This window comes from Salvelinus alpinus, chromosome 30 (genome assembly GCF_045679555.1).
Source record: "Salvelinus alpinus chromosome 30, SLU_Salpinus.1, whole genome shotgun sequence".
NCBI lineage: Eukaryota > Metazoa > Chordata > Actinopteri > Salmoniformes > Salmonidae > Salvelinus > Salvelinus alpinus.
Window position 1 is genome coordinate 12,035,494 of NC_092115.1, and position 21,511 is coordinate 12,057,004.

At 45.1% G+C, this 21,511-nt stretch overlaps 1 protein-coding gene across 1 annotated transcript in view; it reads right to left on the minus strand.

The window, feature by feature from the left end:
- The window catches only part of LOC139560063 (KN motif and ankyrin repeat domain-containing protein 4-like), a 31,971-nt gene extending 15,215 nt beyond the window's left edge, over nt 1-16,756 (minus strand). Inside the window, exons 1-3 of the mRNA XM_071376556.1 lie at nt 16,558-16,756; nt 2,581-2,739; nt 758-2,401 (exon numbers count right to left, since the gene is read on the minus strand). Coding sequence (XP_071232657.1) covers nt 758-2,401; nt 2,581-2,599 — 1,663 coding nt within the window. The 5' untranslated portion in view covers nt 2,600-2,739; nt 16,558-16,756. The remainder of the gene's footprint in view (nt 1-757; nt 2,402-2,580; nt 2,740-16,557) is intronic.
- Between the last annotated feature and the right edge of the window lie 4,755 nt (nt 16,757-21,511).

Genomic DNA, 21,511 nt, shown 5'->3' on the forward strand with positions numbered 1-21,511 from the left:
GTGTCCTCAGCAGCATTGAATTGTCTTTAGCACGAGAACAAAATAATTTCCCTGTAATTATGACCAAAGTGCTAGTATAAAGGTAGAGAAGGGAAGGACTTGTAGGAACTGTAATCATTCCAATATGGCAAAATCAAAAATCTATCATGAATAAAGCCAGGACAACTATAGCCATTCATTTACATTGCATGGTCAATTGTGGGTCTCAATGTGAGAGAGGCAAGGAAAGTTGTCTGTAAGTAGTCTCTGACATGGTAATGGGATTTGTGTGCAGTAAATTCCTGTCATTGACTCATAAATCTGACCTAATCTTTCATGCTAGACGGAGAAATAGCTCAAAGCTATGAGTTAAATGTGCTGACGTGACGTGAATGGTGTTTCAAAACCATTGGGAATCGATTGCGTTGCATTATGACTGTGCTTTGAAATTCAAATGAGTTCGAAAATGTCTGATTTATGAAAGACAAAAGAGCTCTGTTCTATAAAATAAACATTGGATTTCAATTTGCTTTATAAGGAACCTGAGAAAATGATTCCTTGTTCCAAATAATTTTTATTTTTATATTTAATAAAAAATATTTATTGTCAATGTAGACTGTCGATTGTTTTCCAGGTTCCCAGTCCTAGATCAAGTCTTCTCCTGGACTAGAAAGCACTTTCAATGGAGATTCTTCATTGAGCATACTTTTTAGTCCAGCAATAGGCTTAATCTGTGTTCTGGAAATCAACCCGAAAGATCTGTGAAAATAGGCCATACCTCCTTGAGAAACATCTCTGTCACTGGATCCATGGTTGTAGTAGGAGGAAAGAGTATGAACCAGACTCATCATCTCCTCCTGTAGTGAATTGACCTTGGGGTCTGGGTGCTCCAGGGCCTTGCCTCCCTCTGGTGATGTCCCCCCACACAGACACTCCCACTGCTGTTCCAGGAGACACTGGATCCTCCTTATGTGGAGGGCTGCCACAGCTTGATCCATGCTCCCTGGGGGGGCTTCCTCCTGGGGCATGTGCTCCATGGGTACTGCTAGGCCTGGTTCTCTGACGGAGCAATGGACCACCGTTTTTGAACTGTGTTGACCAGCTCCAAGACTGTTCGCTTGGGCCTCCATCATGAAAGAGGTAGCTGCAACACAAACCTGATCATCTTCTAGGTCCTCAATCTGAGTGCCAGGGTTTTGTCTATTTGTTCTAATGGTCACTGTATTTGTCGACAAAGCTTCTCCTACATTCAAACTTTCTCGAATGGATGTACCATGCACACCTGCTAAGACCCACCTAGAAGAATTCTCAGTCTGTTTTTCATCTTGCTCCACAGGGATTCTTTCTGCTCTCCCCCAGTCCCCAGTGTTCCTGATCAGCTGGCACATCCTCTCATCGTTCCTCCGGCCCTCCTCCTGCTGTTCTCTCAGTAGCACGGTAGCCTTCTGGAGGTCCAGGCTGCTCTCATGAAGCCTCTGCTCCAGCATGGCCACTTTGGCCTGCAGAGACGTCACTGTGAGAAGCTCATCCAGGTCTGTGCTTGTCCTCCACTCGTGTGTCTGGTTAGAGTCATCATCGGTGATGTCATTGTTGGCGAGGAAGAGATTACTCTCTTTCCTGGGTCTTTTGAGGTCAGAGGTCACGTAAGAGTGGTCTTTGGCCCTGTTGGAGAAGGTTCGGGATGCGGGTTTGGGGTTCAGTTCAAGACGGAGCATCTCCCTCTCCTCCTGCAGGATGTAGATCTGTGCCTTGAGCTCTGGGATGACACGGACCTCCTCCTCCAGCTTGCCCATGTGCTCCAGGGCTTCATTGAGGCGGCGGAGGGTTCCAGAAAAATCCTGTTTGGACGGACAGTTGGACAAGCGGTCCAGGGAGTAAAGGATGTCTTCCGTGGAAGTGTCCCTTCCTCCGAGACGGTCTCTGGAGCTTCGGAGACTGGCCGGGTCCTCAGTTGACTCTGAACCTTTCCTTAGCAGGACGGTAAGAGGCAGGCTGGAGGCCCGCAGGAGATTGGGCCTGATGTGCTCCCCCAAGGGCTGCTCATCAAAGGCCCTGATACTGGCTTCCATCTCTGCCACAGACTTGTATCCTCCAGGGGAGGCTGGCCATCTGCCATCATAAGCCCAAGAGCCATAGCCTTGGTGGGGGTCGGGGAGGCGAGACCTGGAGGCCAGAGCTCCAGTGGAGCCCCAGGGGTTAGACTGGTAGCCATGCCCAGAGAGGTTGAGGTTCCTGGGGAGAGTGCTGGGCCTCTGCCCCCTGCTCCGGCGCTGGATGGGGACTCTCTTTATGGTGTGGCCCTTCTCGATGTCGTCCACGTACTTGAGGAAGTCCAGGTCCAGGCGGAAGCCATAGGGCGTCTCCACGGAGTACGGAGGAGGCTTCCCCTTCACCCTATTCTCTGGGGCTTTGGGCCCATTTCCTAAAAAAGGATTGCAGAGTTTCTATACTTGTTATCATAACATTGATTCATAATAACCACTACAGTGTGTGGAGCATAAATGTGTTTAGGAATTATCTAACAAACATTTTGTTCCATATAACTATCAAAAAGGTAGCCAATTTTCATTGATACATTTGATATATTTGTAAAGCTGTTACCATTTTGTTTGTCCGTCATTGTCAGGCTTCAGCTGTGAGCGTTGTGTTTTAGCACATTAGGTGTCTGTTGGTAGTCTGAGTGCCAGGCAGTTTCTGCTCGCTTGCCAACTTCTACGGGCGTTGAGACTCTTTTCTCGTGATGGTCAGCAACTTGACTGCCTGGCAAGAGACAGCAAACAGGACAGAGGAGGAGGGGGAGAACATTTGTAGATTATTGTTGTTAATGTCTCTGTTCTGTGTTCTAATCTCTGTTCTGTGTGTTCTAATGTCTCTGTTCTGTGTTCTAATCTCTGTTCTGTGTGTTCTAATGTCTCTGTTCTGTGTTCTAATCTCTGTTCTGTGTGTTCTAATGTCTCTGTTCTGTGTTCTAATCTCTGTTCTGTGTGTTCTAATGTCTCTGTTCGGTGTTCTAATCTCTGTTCTGTGTGTTCTAATGTCTCTGTTCGGTGTGTTCCAATGTTTCTGATCTGTGTGTTCTAATGTCTCTGTTGTGTGTTCGAATGTCTCTTTTCTCTGTGTTCTAATGCCTCTGTTCTGTGTGTTCTAATGTCTGTTCTGTGTGTTCTAATGTCTCTGTTCTGTGTGTTCTAATGTCTCTGTTCTGTGTGTTCTAATGTCTCTGTTCTGTGTGTTCTAATGTCTCTGTTCTGTGTGTTCTAATGTCTCTGTTCTGTGTGTTCTAATGCCTCTGTTCTGTGTGTTCTAATCTCTGTTCTGTGTGTTCTAATGCCTCTGTTCTGTGTGTTCTAATCTCTGTTCTGTGTGTTCTAATGCCTCTGTTCTGTGTGTTCTAATCTCGTTATGTGTGTTCTAATGTCTCTTCTGTGTTCTAATGTCTCTGTTCTGTGTGTTCTAATGTCTCTGTTCTGTGTGTTCTAATGTCTCTGTTCTGTGTGTTCTAATCTCTGTTCTGTGTGTTCTAATGCCTCTGTTCTGTGTGTTCTAATCTCGTTATGTGTGTTCTAATGTTTCTGTTCTGTGTGTTCTAATGTCTCTGTTCTCTGTGTTCTAATGTCTCTGTTCTGTGTGTTATAATGTCTCTGTTCTGTGTGTTCTAATGTCTCTGTTCTGTGTGTTCTAATGCCTCTGTTCTGTGTGTTCTAATCTCGTTATGTGTGTTCTAATGTCTCTGTTCTGTGTGTTCTAATGTCTCTGTTCTGTGTGTTCTAATGTCTCTGTTATGTGTGTTCTAATGTCTCTGTTCTCTGTGTTCTAATGTCTCTGTTTTGTGTGTTCTAATGTCTCTGTTCTGTGTGTTCTAATGTCTCTGTTCTGTGTGTTCTAATGTCTCTGTTCTGTGTGTTCTAATGTCTCTGTTCTGTGTGTTCTAATGTCTGTTCTGTGTTCTAATGTCTCTGTTCTCTGTGTTCTAATGTCTCTGTTCTGTGTGTTCTAATGTCTCTGTTCTCTGTGTTCTAATGTCTCTGTTCTGTGTGTTCTAATGTCTCTGTTCTGTGTGTTCTAATGTCTCTGTTCTGTGTGTTCTAATGTCTCTGTTCTGTGTGTTCTAATGTCTCTGTTCTGTGTGTTCTAATGTCTCTGTTCTCTGTGTTCTAATGTCTCTGTTCTGTGTGTTCTAATGCCTCTGTTCTGTGTTCTAATGCCTCTGTTCTGTGTTCTAATGTCTCTGTTCTGTGTGTTCTAATGTCTCTGTTCTCTGTGTTCTAATGTCTCTGTTATCTGTGTTCTAATGTCTCTGTTCTGTGTGTTCTAATGCCTCTGTTCTGTGTGTTCTAATGTCTCTGTTCTGTGTGTTCTAATGTCTCTGTTCTCTGTGTTCTAATGTCTCTGTTCTCTGTGTTCTAATGTCTCTGTTCTGTGTGTTCTAATGTCTCTGTTCTCTGTGTTCTAATGTCTCTGTTCTCTGTGTTCTAATGTCTCTGTTATCTGTGTTCTAATGTCTCTGTTCTGTGTGTTCTAATGCCTCTGTTCTGTGTGTTCTAATGTCTCTGTTCTGTGTGTTCTAATGTCTCTGTTCTCTGTGTTCTAATGTCTCTGTTCTCTGTGTTCTAATGTCTCTGTTCTGTGTGTTCTAATGTCTCTGTTCTGTGTGTTCTAATGTCTCTGTTCTCTGTGTTCTAATGTCTCTGTTCTGTGTGTTCTAATGTCTCTGTTCTGTGTGTTCTAATGTCTCTGTTCTGTGTGTTCTAATGTCTCTGTTCTGTGTGTTCTAATGTCTCTGTTCTGTGTGTTCTAATGTCTCTGTTCTGTGTGTTCTAATCTCTGTTCTGTGTGTTCTAATGTCTCTGTTCTGTGTGTTCTAATGTCTCTGTTCTGTGTGTTCTAATCTCTGTTCTGTGTGTTCTAATGTCTCTGTTCTGTGTGTTCTAATGTCTCTGTTCTGTGTGTTCTAATCTCTGTTCTGTGTGTTCTAATGTCTCTGTTCTGTATTTATCAAACGGTTCTGCACCTGGAGCATGTAAAACACTGTTATTTTCACCATGATTTTATTTTTACCATTTTGAAAAAATAAGGAAATTCGACAGGGTAATTGATATTTACAAAAGTGGTTATTAAGTAACCTTCTGTTTACATAACCTTTTGTATCATTGTAATTCATACTGAATGCACTAGGGCCTACATTTTTGGAACTGGTGGACTTGTGGTTTCCAAATGAGGACTCGCCCTGGATTTTCGAGTGGACAGCTCATCATGAACTTGTGGCAGTAACATTGATTACTCACTCATTCACTCACTCACTCACTCACTCACTCACTCACTCACTCACTCACTCACTCACTCACTCACTCACTCACTCACTCACTCACTCTCTCACTCTCTCACTCACTCAATCACCTGCTTCATCCATACATCAGAATTAACCCTACTGACTTGCGTAGAACAGTGGAAGGCCTGATGTTCCCTTGATTATATCAGCCTTGGCATTTCTAACACACCGGACCATTATTTTCCCTGAGGCCCCCATTATTAGCCAGATATTGGACCAGCCCATCTGGTATTTTCCCGAAATGCCAAATGGCCAGTCCGCCCCTGATTATAGACCTTCAGTCCAAATACAGATCTCAAAATAACTCCTAGACGGTTGGGACCAATAGCCAGGGAACCCAATACACTCCTACATATAAAAATGTCTCTCCTACTCTCTTGCCCTCCCTCTTTTCTTCCAGTGCTTTCTCTCTGTTTCTCTTCCTCAATATATTTCTCTCCTGTTATCTCACCTCTCTTCTCTCCTTCAACTCTCTTTACTTGTTATACATTCTCCCCTCTTGTCCTCCCGGCATCTTGTCTAGTCTATCCTGACCAGCCATATCTACCCATCTCACTCTTCTTTTAGTCTCTTCCCAAGCTTCCTCCTTCCTTCCCCTCTATAACTCTAAACCCCCCCTCTCTCTCCAGACCCCTCAGTGGGTAGGTTCTAGACTCTAAACCCCCCTCTCTCTCCAGACCCCTCAGTGGGTAGGTGTTAGACTCTAAACCCCCCTCTCTCTCCTGTCCCCTCAGTGGGTAGGTGTTAGACTCTAAACCCCCTCTCTCTCCTGTTCCCTCAGTGGGTAGGTGTTAGACTCTAAACCCCCTCTCTCTCCAGACCCCTCAGTGGGTAGGTGTTAGACTCTAAACCCCCTCTCTCTCCTGTCCCCTCAGTGGGTAGGTGTTAGACTCTAAACCCCCTCTCTCTCCTGTCCCCTCAGTGGGTAGGTGTTAGACTCTAAACCCCCTCTCTCTCCAGACCCCTCAGTGGGTAGGTTCTAAACTCTAAACCCCCCTCTCTCTCTCCTGTCCCCTCAGTGGGTAGGTGTTAGACTCTAAACCCCCTCTCTCTCCTGTCCCCTCAGTGGGTAGGTGTTAGACTCTAAACCCTCCTCTCTCTCCTGTCCCCTCAGTGGGTAGGTGTTAGACTCTAAACCCCCCTCTCTCTCCTGTCCCCTCAGTGGGTAGGTGTTAGACTCTAAACCCCCTCTCTCTCCTGTCCCCTCAGTGGGTAGGTGTTAGACTCTAAACCCCCCTCTCTCTCCTGTCCCCTCAGTGGGTAGGTGTTAGACTCTAAACCCTCCTCTCTCTCCAGACCCCTCAGTGGGTAGGTGTTAGACTCTAAACCCTCCTCTCTCTCCTGTCCCCTCAGTGGGTAGGTGTTAGACTCTAAACCCCCCTCTCTCTCCTGTCCCCTCAGTGGGTAGGTGTTAGACTCTAAACCCCCCTCTCTCTCCTGTCCCCTCAGTGGGTAGGTGTTAGACTCTAAACCCCCTCTCTCTCTCCTGTCCCCTCAGTGGGTAGGTGTTAGACTCTAAACCCCCCTCTCTCTCCTGTCCCCTCAGTGGGTAGGTGTTAGACTCTAAACCCTCCTCTCTCTCCTGTCCCCTCAGTGGGTAGGTGTTAGACTCTAAACCCCCCTCTCTCTCCTGTCCCCTCAGTGGGTAGGTGTTAGACTCTAAACCCCCCTCTCTCTCCTGTCCCATCAGTGGGTAGGTGTTAGACTCTAAACCCTCCTCTCTCTCCTGTCCCCTCAGTGGGTAGGTGTTAGACTCTAAACCCCCCTCTCTCTCCTGTCCCCTCAGTGGGTAGGTGTTAGACTCTAAACCCCCCTCTCTCTCCTGTCCCCTCAGTGGGTAGGTGTTAGATTCTAAACCCCCTCTCTCTCCTGTCCCCTCAGTGGGTAGGTGTTAGACTCTAAACCCCCTCTCTCTCCTGTCCCCTCAGTGGGTAGGTGTTAGACTCTAAACCCCCCTCTCTCTCCTGTCCCCTCAGTGGGTAGGTGTTAGACTCTAAACCCCCTCTCTCTCCTGTCCCCTCAGTGGGTAGGTGTTAGACTCTAAACCCCCTCTCTCTCCTGTCCCCTCAGTGGGTAGGTGTTAGACTCTAAACCCCCCTCTCTCTCCTGTCCCCTCAGTGGGTAGGTGTTAGACTCTAAACCCCCTCTCTCTCCTGTCCCCTCAGTGGGTAGGTGTTAGACTCTAAACCCCCTCTCTCTCCTGTCCCCTCAGTGGGTAGGTGTTAGACTCTAAACCCCCCTCTCTCTCCTGTCCCCTCAGTGGGTAGGTGTTAGACTCTAAACCCCCCTCTCTCTCCTGTCCCCTCAGTGGGTAGGTGTTAGACTCTAAACCCCCCCCCCCTCTCTCCTGTCCCCTCAGTGGGTAGGTGTTAGACTCTAAACCCCCTCTCTCTCCTGTCCCCTCAGTGGGTAGGTGTTAGACTCTAAACCCCCCTCTCTCTCCTGTCCCCTCAGTGGGTAGATGTTAGACTCTAAACCCCCCCCCCCCCTCTCTCCTGTCCCCTCAGTGGGTAGGTGTTAGACTCTAAACCCCCCCCCCTCTCTCCTGTCCCCTCAGTGGGTAGGTGTTAGACTCTAAACCCCCTCTCTCTCCTGTCCCCTCAGTGGGTAGGTGTTAGACTCTAAACCCTCTCTCTCTCCTGTCCCCTCAGTGGGTAGGTGTTAGACTCTAAACCCCCCTCTCTCTCCTGTCCCCTCAGTGGTTAGGTGTTAGACTCTAAACCCCCCTCTCTCTCCTGACCCCTCAGTGGGTAGGTGTTAGACTCTAAACCCCCCTCTCTCTCCAGACCCCTCAGTGGGTAGGTGTTAGATTCTAAACCCCCCTCTCTCTCCTGTCCCCTCAGTGGGTAGGTGTTAGACTCTAAACCCTCCTCTCTCTCCTGACCCCTCAGTGGGTAGGTGTTAGACTCTAAACCCCCCTCTCTCTCCTGTCCCCTCAGTGGGTAGGTGTTAGACTCTAATCCCCCTCTCTCTCCTGTCCCCTCAGTGGGTAGGTGTTAGACTCTAAACCCCCCTCTCTCTCCTGTCCCCTCAGTGGGTAGGTGTTAGATTCTAAACCCCCCTCTCTCTCCTGTCCCCTCAGTGGGTAGGTGTTAGACTCTAAACCCCCTCTCTCTCCTGTCCCCTCAGTGGGTAGGTGTTAGACTCTAAACCCCCTCTCTCTCCTGTCCCCTCAGTGGGTAGATGTTAGACTCTAAACCCCCTCTCTCCCGCCTGTCCCCTCAGTGGGTAGGTGTTAGACTCTAAACCCCCTCTCTCTCCTGTCCCCTCAGTGGGTAGGTGTTAGACTCTAAACCCCCTCTCTCTCCTGTCCCCTCAGTGGGTAGGTGTTAGACTCTAAACCCCCCTCTCTCTCCTGTCCCCTCAGTGGGTAGGTGTTAGACTCTAAACCCCCTCTCTCTCCTGTCCCCTCAGTGGGTAGATGTTAGACTCTAAACCCCCCTCTCTCTCCTGTCCCCTCAGTGGGTAGGTGTTAGATTCTAAACCCCCCTCTCTCTCCTGTCCCCTCAGTGGGTAGGTGTTAGACTCTAAACCCCCTCTCTCTCCTGTCCCCTCAGTGGGTAGATGTTAGACTCTAAACCCCCTCTCTCCCGCCTGTCCCCTCAGTGGGTAGGTGTTAGACTCTAAACCCCCTCTCTCTCCTGTCCCCTCAGTGGGTAGGTGTTAGACTCTAAACCCCCTCTCTCTCCTGTCCCCTCAGTGGGTAGGTGTTAGACTCTAAACCCCCTCTCTCTCCTGTCCCCTCAGTGGGTAGGTGTTAGACTCTAAACCCCCTCTCTCTCCTGTCCCCTCAGTGGGTAGATGTTAGACTCTAAACCCCCCTCTCTCTCCTGTCCCCTCAGTGGGTAGATGTTAGACTCTAAACCCCCTCTCTCTCCTGTCCCCTCAGTGGGTAGGTGTTAGACTCTAAACCCCCTCTCTCTCCTGTCCCCTCAGAGGGTAGGTGTTAGATTCTAAACCCCCCTCTCTCTCCTGTCCCCTCAGTGGGTAGGTGTTAGATTCTAAACCCCCCTCTCTCTCCTGTCCCCTCAGTGGGTAGGTGTTAGACTCTAAACCCCCTCTCTCTCCTGTCCCCTCAGTGGGTAGGTGTTAGACTCTAAACCCCCTCTCTCTCTCCTGTCCCCTCAGTGGGTAGGTGTTAGACTCTAAACCCCCTCTCTCTCCTGTCCCCTCAGTGGGTAGGTGTTAGAATCTAAACCCCCTCTCTCTCCTGTCCCCTCAGTGGGTAGGTGTTAGACTCTAAACCCCCTCTCTCTCCTGTCCCCTCAGTGGGTAGGTGTTAGACTCTAAACCCCCTCTCTCTCTCCTGTCCCCTCAGTGGGTAGGTGTTAGACTCTAAACCCCCTCTCTCTCCTGTCCCCTCAGTGGGTAGGTGTTAGACTCTAAACCCCCTCTCTCTCCTGTCCCCTCAGTGGGTAGGTGTTAGACTCTAAACCCCCTCTCTCTCCTGTCCCCTCAGTGGGTAGGTGTTAGACTCTAAACCCCCTCTCTCTCCTGTCCCCTCAGTGGGTAGGTGTTAGACTCTAAACCCCCTCTCTCTCCTGTCCCCTCAGTGGGTAGGTGCTAGACTCTAAACCCCCTCTCTCTCCTGTCCCCTCAGTGGGTAGATGTTAGACTCTAAACCCCCCTCTCTCTCCTGTCCCCTCAGTGGGTAGGTGTTAGACTCTAAACCCCCCTCTCTCTCCTGTCCCCTCAGTGGGTAGGTGCTAGAGTCTCTGGCCTCCAGGGGGACCACAGTGACAGCCACACTCAGCCACAGACCCAAACAATGTCAGCTATGCAGTAAACAGAGAAACACCACTGACTGAACAGTCCCGCTGTGAATGACGCCCGACACACACGCGATAAGCACAATAACAGACTTGCACACACACACACACACACACACACACACACACACACACACACACACACACACACACACACACACACACACACACACACACACACACACACACACACACACACACACACACACACACACATACACACACACACACACTCTCCCTACATACAGAACATACTGTGCATACATTCATAAAGATCACTTACATACATGTGCATACTACTGTAAATAAACTAAGATAAACTGGACTGTTTTATCTCCATCTCTTCATTCAAAGACTCAATCATGGACAGTCTTACGGACAGTTGTGGCTGCTTTGTGTCATGTATTGTTGTCTCTCTACCTTCTTAATGTTTGTACCATGTTTTGTGCTGCTACCATGTTGTTCTGCTACCATGTTGTGCTCCTACCATGCTGTGCTGCTGCCATGTTGTGCTGCTACCATGTTGTGTTACTACCATGTTGTGTTGTCATGTGTTGCTTAAATCCCAGGCCCCGTCCCCAAAGGAGGCCTTTTGCTTTTTGGTAGACCGTCATTGTAAATAAGAATTTGTTCTTAACTGACTTGCCTAGTTAAATAAAGGTTAAATAAATGTAAAAAAATATATACTGTGTCAATGGTAGGTATTGACATACAGTTCTTGTTACACACACACAACACACAACCTGTGACCCACAACAATCCACACCACAACCTGTGACCCACAACAATCCACACACCACCCGTGACCCACAACAATCCACACCACAACCTGTGACCCACAACAATCCACACACAACCTGTGACCCACAACAATCCACACACCACCCGTGACCCACAACAATCCACACCACAACCTGTGACCCACAACAATCCACACACAACCTGTGACCCACAACAATCCACACACCACCCGTGACCCACAACAATCCACACACCAACCTGTGACCCACAACAATCCACACACAACCTGTGACCCACAACAATCCACACACAACCTGTGACCCACAACAATCCACACACAACCTGTGACCCACAACAATCCACACACCACCCGTGACCTATTCCTTATTCCCCAGGCTACGCACATCATCGCTGACACCAATTGCCCCCAGTATAACCAAACAATACAAATCACAGTACAAAGGTAGATGGAGACTTTGTGGTGCCAGGCCTTTTCACTGAGATGAAAGTCGTCTTTCAACACCTGAGAAGACCCGGAGCTGTGACAGCAGAGTGTATAAACCAGGGCACGTAATCTTAATGTTCACAGGTGACTGTTGACACAAATCTGTAGTATCTTCAATGGGGTGAAACAAACAGAGACATCTCAGGAAGGAAAGAGAAGGGGACATGTCAATGAGAACAAACTGTCTCAGGAGTTGGTGAAGAGAGAAAGAGCAGCGTGTTGACTGAGACGCTCTGTTACCTCTAAGATACTAAACTGTCTCAGGAGTTGGTGAAGAGAGAAAGAGCAGCGTGTTGACTGAGACGCTCTGTTACCTCTAAGATACTAAACTGTCCAGGATAAGGCCGCTGTGTGAAGCTATGTACTGTACATAACTGTTCCCATTGTAACGGGCTTAAACAAACACATAGACCTCCTCAAGCGGTTCAGATGTCTTGGCATAACGGTTAAGGTGTTGGCTTGACATTTGCTGGATCTTGGTTCGAGTCTTGATCGGACTACCCCCCCCCAAAAAAAATTTGCCTCACTATGGTGCATAGCTACATAAAGCACTTAAACTGTGGTGTATTAATGGGTTTCACGTTGTTTCACAATATTGTTTTGGACTGATGCCCAACTGAGCATTCTACTCAATGCATTGTCAATGAGCGCTGAGGAAGATTTCTTGGCCCTCAAAGCCTTTTCCCCATTTTAAAGCTATTTGAAGAAAGAAGTCTCAATATTTTTCATGGGCCATTTTGGGGCCAATTTGAGGGCTTTGTTTCTCTTCCTGTTCCCACCACTGCTCTGTCCTGTGTATAAATGCATTGGTTTCTCCTCACATCGTTATAAACCTCGGAAAACAACAATCTCCAGCCACAGCATTCTTGACTAAAAACCTCAAATGAAATGTGAACTCGTGACACTGTTAAAACGGTCGCCTCCCTAAGACGATATGTTCTAGAACACGAAGGCCGTCATTTTAGTTTCTGGTTTTAGATCCATAATGGGGACACCGACACGTAGTTTAGATTTCTGTTCCTAGAACACTTTGAAGTTAGCCTGGTCCCAGATCTATTTGTACTAACACCTATAATGTATGGTGACACTGACCATTGTTGGCAAGCACAAACAGATCTGGGACCAGGCTACATACGTTGCTACAGTAAGACAAAGGGTTGGGAATTGGGCTCTCAGACAAGTTTTGTGGAGAATGTTGTAGAAGACATCAAGCTGTCATTAACATATGAGTCCAGAAGATTCCTGGTTTCTCAGCTGTTCCTGGACTGATTCCTCTGATAAGATCAGATGTTTCTCTCTCCCTTTCCTTAAAGAGACAATCAGCAGTTGAAACAGTAACAAAGCAAAACAGGAACCGCTACTGGTTCACTATAAAGCTGAGGGATGAAACTGGAGAAATGGAACCACTCTCAAATTCATAGACCACTATGGATGCAAGGACTGACCATCCATGATATCAAAATGATCGTTTTAACCATGTTTAGAGGATTTTTAGTGTTTGTTTACATTTACTTTGTCTACAAACATTGGAGTAAAACAGGCTTATATTCTGGATTCTGATTGGGTACGACTGTTGAACTAAGCTCATGAGCCATTTATAAGTTATATTCTTCAAGAATCAATGGGTACATTTAATTAATTAATTAGTCCAAAAATAGATGTAGCTACTGCAGATTGACCCTTTAGCTGTGGTGGTGTGTGTGCATTTTATTTGTGATTCACTCTGAAGTGCTACTTACAAAGTGCTGTGGACTGGAATGAATGAATGAATGAATGAATGAATGAATGAATGAACGAATGAATGAATGAATGAATGAATGAATGAATGAACGGTTCCATTAACAAAGCAACCCACTTGTCCATCCAGGTGATTGTTTTCTCTTCACTCACGGCACCCTAGTAGGTAGAACAGAAGGTCACGTGTTGGTTTTGCTCTGTAGTCAGTGTACTAGTTACAGGCATGACTACAGATGCATCCCAAATGACCCCCCTTCCCCATTTGGTGCACTACTTTCAACCCGTAGGGCTCTGGTCAAAAGTTGTGCACTAGATAGGGAATAGGGTGCCTTTTGGGACGTACTCTACAACTGGAGTGTGACTTTCTCTGTTCTGTTGTCAGGAAAAGGGATATTTTCTTCCTCCAGTGTGGCCATGCTGACTATGTGGTATTTCCAGTACATAACTCCATTCCTTGTCTTCTATTTGGACTTGGTTTAGAAACTCAAGCCAACGTGTTGGACTCCAACCGCCCCTACCCAGCCACTGTCTTTCTCTTCTCCCAACTTCCTGTGTCTGTCACTCTCTCACACACGCACTCTTTCTCTCCCTCCATCCAGTTTGATTCCCTGTGGTTCTGTAGTGTTCTCTGTGTTCTAATGTCTCTGTTCTCTGTGTTCTAATGTCTCTGTTCTCTGTGTTCTAATGTTTCTGTTCTCTGTGTTCTAATGTTTCTGTTCTGTGTGTTCTAATGTCTCTGTTCTCTGTGTTCTAATGTCTCTGTTCTGTGTGTTCTAATGCCTCTGTTCTGTGTTCTAATGCCTCTGTTCTGTGTTCTAATGTCTCTGTTCTGTGTTCTAATGTCTCTGTTCTGTGTGTTCTAGAGAATTTTGACCATTTGGATCATTCTGCTATCTCTTCAACATTTTGAGGCTTTTGCTTTTGACATGGACTCTGCCTGTTCATGGACTCTGCCTGTTCATGGACTCTGCCTGTTCATGGACTCTGCCTGTTCATGGACTCTGCCTGTTCATGGACTCTGCCTGTTCATGGACTCTGCCTGTTCATGGACTCTGCCTGTTCATGGACTCTGCCTGTTCATGGACTCTGCCTGTTCATGTACTCTGCCTGTTCATGGACTCTGCCTGTTCATGGACTCTGCCTGTTCATGTACTCTGCCTGTTCATGGACTCTGCCTGTTCATGGACTCTGCCTGTTCATGTACTATGCCTGTTCATGGACTCTGCCTGTTCATGTACTCTGCCTGTTCATGGACTCTGCCTGTTCATGGACTCTGCCTGTTCATGGACTCTGCCTGTTCATGGACTCTGCCTGTTCATGGACTCCGACTGTTCATGTACTCTGCCTGTTCATGGACTCTGCCTGTTCATGGACTCTGCCTGTTCATGGACTCTGCCTGTTCATGTACTCTGCCTGTTCATGGACTCTGCCTGTTCATGGACTCTGCCTGTTCATGGACTCTGCCTGTTCATGGACTCTGCCTGTTCATGGACTCTGCCTGTTCATGGACTCTGCCTGTTCATGGACTCTGCCTGTTCATGGACTCTGCCTGTCCATGGACTCTGCCTGTCCATGGACTCTGCCTGTTCATGGACTCTGCCTGTCCATGGACTCTGCCTGTTCATGGACTCTGCCTGTTCATGGACTCTGCCTGTTCATGGACTCTGCCTGTTCATGGACTCTGCCTGTTCATGGACTCTGCCTGTTCATGGACTCTGCCTGTTCATGGACTCTGCCTGTTCATGTATGTGGATGATGATGCCCTCTTGGTTTTACATTAAAACGAGAAGACTGTTGAAAAGCCCTTAAGCAGCCAACTGACTAAAGTCAGTAAGTGGTTTAGGCAAGACAGAATGTATCCTGGTTCCAAACACAAAGTGAGAAACTCTTCCAACTTCTCAGTCAAGTGTAAAGAAGTAGTTGTGAAGGTGAAATGCCCTGTTCCGTACTTGGGATGTGAACTGAGCCGACACAAGACGGGTGAACTCATGGCTCTGACGGTCATTGGAAAGGTTCACTCCAGTTCCTGACAAGAGTAGCCAAGTTCCTGGATACAGAGACTATGAGGACCCTGGCAACATCTCTGATACAGTGCCACTATGATTATGCTTGGCTCAGTGGCATAACCAAAAACCTGAAGGACAAACGTCAAAACGGCCCAAAACAAACTAATGAGATTTATACTCAAGATCAGCCCTAGGATGCTCATTGGTCCGAACCATTTCAGGGAACTGAACAGGCTTCCAGTTGATCTCTGGGTGGTGCAGATCAAACTGTTGATGGTTTATACATGACCTTGCCCACAAGTTACCTGTCTGGTTGTCTTCATTTCATTAGAGACTCTCGTAGCCATCACACCAGAGCCAGAGTTGCCAATATCAGACCGCTGTGCTACAGGAGCCTGGATGTAAAAAATCTCTTTCCTTAATAATGATGCAGAGGAATGGAATTGTGTACCAAACCATATAAAATCTATCCCATCCACACCAAACCATATAAAATCTATCCCATCCACACCAAACCATATAAAATCTATCCCATCCACACCAAACCATATCAAATCTATCCCAATCATACCAAACCATATCAAATCTATCCCAATCATACCAAACCATATCAAATCTATCCCAATCATACCAAACCATATCAAATCCACACCAAACCATATCAAATCTATCCCATCCATACCAAATCCATACCAAACCATATCAAATCCATACCTTAAGAAATGGTTTATAGGCTAAATGCTTTAAAACTGCACAGCCTAAAAGAAAGTATAATTGCTTCAATTAACTTACTGTTACTTGGTAATCTATTTTATTCCTTTAACTGTTTCCTCCCTGTTGATGAAATGTATTTGAGATGTATTTTGTTTGAGATGTGTATATTTCCCCAATGGAAATACGTTTTAAAACTTTTTTTGTGTCATCCTCAATGGATTTAATGCCATTGTACTGTATCCACGTGTGTGGTTGTATTGTGTTTAAAATGGTCAAATAAATCAACTAAAATAACCACAACAGGGTCTCAATCTCCTCTCCGTGTGCAGCAGGACATGGTGCTAAAGCCAATAGGATGAAACAGCTGCCAGTGGGGCTTTCATGCAAGGAAGAAAAACAACATGGTATTTTAAATGGTTAGGCTAAAATAGAAAGTGTGTGTGAGTGAGTGTTTGTGTGTGTGAGAGAGAGGGGTGTGGTAGACATCTGACCTCTAAAAGTCGACTGTCTATCAGACAGTCAGATGAATAACTGTAAAGGCTCCAAGTCCAACCTGTATACCTGATTCGCTCGGACAACTGAATATCCCTTTGCTATCTACTTGTTATTTAAATTCTAAGTTTAAAATGACCCATGTTTAATTAAAGACAATTAAGGACAACATACATATATTCTGAAACATACAACACCTACAAGTATTATCCACCTTGTGATGTATTATAGTACAAGCAAGCAGCAGAGAACGGGAAGAAACAGCCATGTCCAACTTTCCCTTACCTTTTACCAGCTCTGCCCCTGCTTGTTCAGAGTGTTCTACTGTAACCTGATGTCAGAGTGTCCACTCCAGTCTGACTTCCAGTACTTCTCCAGTCGCTTCTCTCAGCCCAGCTTGTCTGAGTCTGTCTCCTAGAGGGAGGTACCAACAGGGAGAATGGGATGCCGGAGCTGCTTGGCAAATTTAGAATCCTCTCATAGCACAGGCTGTACTGTTGTTGTGGGGATGGGTTTCAGAGCATGCCATTCTCCCTCTGTCCAAATAGACTGCGGGTGGGGGCCCACACTGAACAGCCACACCCACGTTATTAGATATCGACCAATAGGAGCTTGCAGGTGGGGTCCTTCACTCAAAGCAGTGGACAGCAGCTCACTCGAGACCCGTGCTGCTGGATGTGAGTTTTCAAAATAAACTCCCCTAGGTTGTCAGTAATGTGTGTCTCCTACAAACAAGCACACTTCTATTTTAACTCGCCTCATGGCACTTCATCTACCCAGGCCAAGAGAAATATAGTCCTCCCAGCAATAGATGAAAACTGGAAAAACGAATTACCATCTCAAAACCGAAATACTGTACTTAAACGAGTTTGTTCAAACTAACAAAACACCTTATTGACAGAGTCAAAATAATATTCTGCTCCATTTCATTACACAGAAAGAGACGCCCATGGAGCAGTAACCACAGCATTTCACTTTCACCGCGTTCCTAACACGTATAGAAAAGGAATTAGCAAAGAAAGGCTCCTTTTCCATTACACACGCCGACATCTGACTCTGAAAGGGATTGTGGTTTAACTGGACCAAAGCACTGCTGAATGTCTACATACTGCCGCATACACAACAGAAAACTCTGAGCTGCCATAGCTGGTCTGCAGAAATGGACTGGCCATAGGGCAGTTTGTGCAAATTCCAGATGGGCTGGTCCATTTTAGCCCAGTGGACCAGTCTAAATTACAGTTTTGTGCAAAATGATCATTATGTGGCTAATAATGGTGAGCCTCAAGGGAAAAAACGGGACGGTGTGTTAAAAATGCCCAGACGGATTTTTGGTCCCAGTCCGCCCCTGCAGGTCTGGGCAGCTACAGTATAAAGGGAAGAGTTACCGTTACTTTACTGTGGTAAGGAAAGGCATACATAAAAAATGTGAATGTAGGCTAGTTGAAGATCACTCTCTCTTGATTAGTACTAAGACTGCAAATCATGTAGATGTTTGTTTTTACCTGTATAAATCCTTGTTCTACATCTTCGGGACATGCACTGTATTTTGGCCTGCAGATAGGTAGCCTAGCGGTTAGAGCATTGGGCCAGTAACCAAAACGTCGCCCGTTTAAATACCCAAACAGACAAGGTAAAAAAAAAAAAGAACTGTCAATATACCCTTGAGCAAGGCACTTAACCCTAATTTGATCTAGGGGTGCCGTACCCTGTAAAACAATACATTTAGCTATGACAATAAAAAAACTATCTAAAATCTGTTCCATGTCAACTTTCCCCAATGCTTATATTGTTCATTTGTCAAGACTGCCCTCTAGTGGTGAAAGGTGATCATCACATAAAGGTTAGGTTAACGAGAGCTCCAATTGGTGCTTTTATTGCGTGCATATTTGATATTGGTGACGGTACCTAAAGCTTGCAGGTATAATACTGTATAATGTGTTTTAAAGCATGTATGACCCTTTTATAACGGAGGCTTTAAGTTAATGTCTTACTTTGAGATTTTGTTGTAACTTTCCAAAACCAGGAGATTTTGTTGCATGTAGTGTTGCGTAATTTGCATAACTGAAAATATCTAAGTAGAAAAACATGTTTATCTAAGTAAGAAATATGTTAATCTAAGTAAGAAATATGTTCATCTAAGTATGACTGAATTCACTCCATAAACATGTATCTATTGGAAGTGATACACAATCCATAGGACTGTGCCATTGGGGTTGACAGTCATGGCAGACTGCTCATTTGATGTGCATTATGTAACTCTATGCTACTGTAGGTCAGTGTGGTTATTGGTCCCTATTAGCAGTATCAGTATAGCCCTCTATGCTACTGTAGGTCAGTATGGTTATTGGTTTCTATTAGCAGTATTAGTATAGTCCTCTATGCTACTGTAGGTCAGTATGGTTATTGGTTTCTATTAGCAGTATTAGTATAGTCCTCTATGCTACTGTAGGTCAGTGTGGTTATTGGTTTCTATTAGCAGTATCAGTATAGTCCTCTATGCTACTGTAGGTCAGTGTGGTTATTGGTTTCTATTAGCAGTATTAGTATAGTCCTCTATGCTACTGTAGGTCAGTATGGTTATTGGTTTCTATTAGCAGTATTAGTATAGTCCTCTATGCTACTGTAGGTCAGTGTGGTTATTGGTTTCTATTAGCAGTATTAGTATAGTCCTCTATGCTACTGTAGGTCAGTGTGGTTATTGGTTCCTATTAGCAGTATTAGTATAGTCCTCTATGCTACTGTAGGTCAGTGTGGTTATTGGTCCCTATTAGCAGTATTAGTATAGTCCTCTATGCTACTGTAGGTCAGTGTGGTTATTGGTTCCTATTAGCAGTATTGGTATAGTCCTCTATGCTACTGTAGGTTAGTGTGGTTATTGGTTTCTATTAGCAGTATTAGTATAGTCCTCTATGCTACTGTAGGTCAGTATGGTTATTGGTTTCTATTAGCAGTATCAGTATAGCCCTCTATGCTACTGTAGGTCAGTGTGGTTATTGGTTCCTATTAGCAGTATTAGTATAGTCCTCTATGCTACTGTAGGTTAGTGTGGTTATTGGTTTCTATTAGCAGTATTAGTATAGTCCTCTATGCTACTGTAGGTCAGTGTGGTTATTGGTCCCTATTAGCAGTATTAGTATAGTCCTCTATGCTACTGTAGGTCAGTGTGGTTATTGGTTCCTATTAGCAGTATCAGTATAGCCCTCTATGCTACTGTAGGTCAGTGTGGTTATTGGTCCCTATTAGCAGTATCAGTATAGTCCTCTATGCTACTGTAGGTCAGTATGGTTATTGGTCCCTATTAGCAGTATCAGTATAGTCCTCTATGCTACTGTAGGTCAGTGTGGTTATTGGTTCCTATTAGCAGTATTAGTATAGTCCTCTATGCTACTGTAGGTCAGTGTGGTTATTGGTCCCTATTAGCAGTATTAGTATAGTCCTCTATGCTACTGTAGGTCAGTATGGTTATTGGTTTCTATTAGCAGTATTAGTATAGTCCTCTATGCTACTGTAGGTCAGTGTGGTTATTGGTTTCTATTAGCAGTATCAGTATAGTCCTCTATGCTACTGTAGGTCAGTGTGGTTATTGGTTTCTATTGGCAGTATTAGTATAGTCCTCTATGCTACTGTAGGTCAGTGTGGTTATTGGTTTCTATTAGCAGTATCAGTATAGTCCTCTATGCTACTGTAGGTCAGTGTGGTTATTGGTTTCTATTGGCAGTATTAGTATAGTCCTCTATGCTACTGTAGGTCAGTGTGGTTATTGGTTTCTATTAGCAGTATTAGTATAGTCCTCTATGCTACTGTAGGTCAGTATGGTTATTGGTTTCTATTAGCAGTATTAGTATAGTCCTCTATGCTACTGTAGGTCAGTGTGGTTATTGGTTTCTATTAGCAGTATCAGTATAGTCCTCTATGCTACTGTAGGTCAGTGTGGTTATTGGTTCCTATTAGCAGTATTAGTATAGTCCTCTATGCTACTGTAGGTCAGTGTGGTTATTGGTTCCTATTAGCAGTATTAGTATAGTCCTCTATGCTACTGTAGGTCAGTGTGGTTATTGGTTCCTATTAGCAGTATTAGTATAGTCCTCTATGCTACTGTAGGTCAGTGTGGTTATTGGTCCCTATTAGCAGTATTAGTATAGTCCTCTATGCTACTGTAGGTCAGTGTGGTTATTGGTTCCTATTAGCAGTATTGGTATAGTCCTCTATGCTACTGTAGGTTAGTGTGGTTATTGGTTTCTATTAGCAGTATTAGTATAGTCCTCTATGCTACTGTAGGTCAGTATGGTTATTGGTTTCTATTAGCAGTATCAGTATAGCCCTCTATGCTACTGTAGGTCAGTGTGGTTATTGGTCCCTATTAGCAGTATTAGTATAGTCCTTTATGCTACTGTAGGTCAGTGTGGTTATTGGTTCCTATTAGCAGTATTAGTATAGTCCTCTATGCTACTGTAGGTCAGTGTGGTTATTGGTTTCTATTGGCAGTATTAGTAAAGTCCTCTATGCTACTGTAGGTCAGTGTGGTTATTGGTTCCTATTAGCAGTATTAGTATAGTCCTCTATGCTACTGTAGGTCAGTGTGGTTATTGGTTCCTATTAGCAGTATTAGTATAGTCCTCTATGCTACTGTAGGTTAGTGTGGTTATTGGTTTCTATTGGCAGTATTAGTAAAGTCCTCTATGATGCAGAGGTCTCCTCTTGATCGAGAGTTCACAGACCTCAAACTGAGCTGGCCTCTTTCAGCAAGAAGGACCAATCACAACTTCTCTTACTAGAATCCACACCCACAAAAGGATTACCTGTCGGTGTAGTATGTGTTGCACTATCCAACAGTTACTATAGCAACGATTCTACTTTACTGCAAAGGTCTATGCAGTTTAGTGTGAAGTCCTGTCGTTTCAGTCAAGGATCAAATATGTTCCATATTTACTTGTCTCTGTGTATCCTTTCCCTGTCCTTACACATTTTTAAATACACAATTATAAATATATAATAATATGAATTATGTTATATAAAATATTTTGGACCTCTCATATTGGATAAGCCCGACTACCAAATGTACCTTACCGTATTTGGAGCAAAAGGGTCCTCTTGCTAGCTGGTATTACCAAGATTTCAAGTCAATGTCTGTGTGACTGTGAGCCTCAGGTAGTGTCATAGCTTACTGCTAGATAAATCACCCGGTGTTGAATGTCAAGTGATGCTGAAACCATAAGTCACTGTGAATGAGGTAGGGATT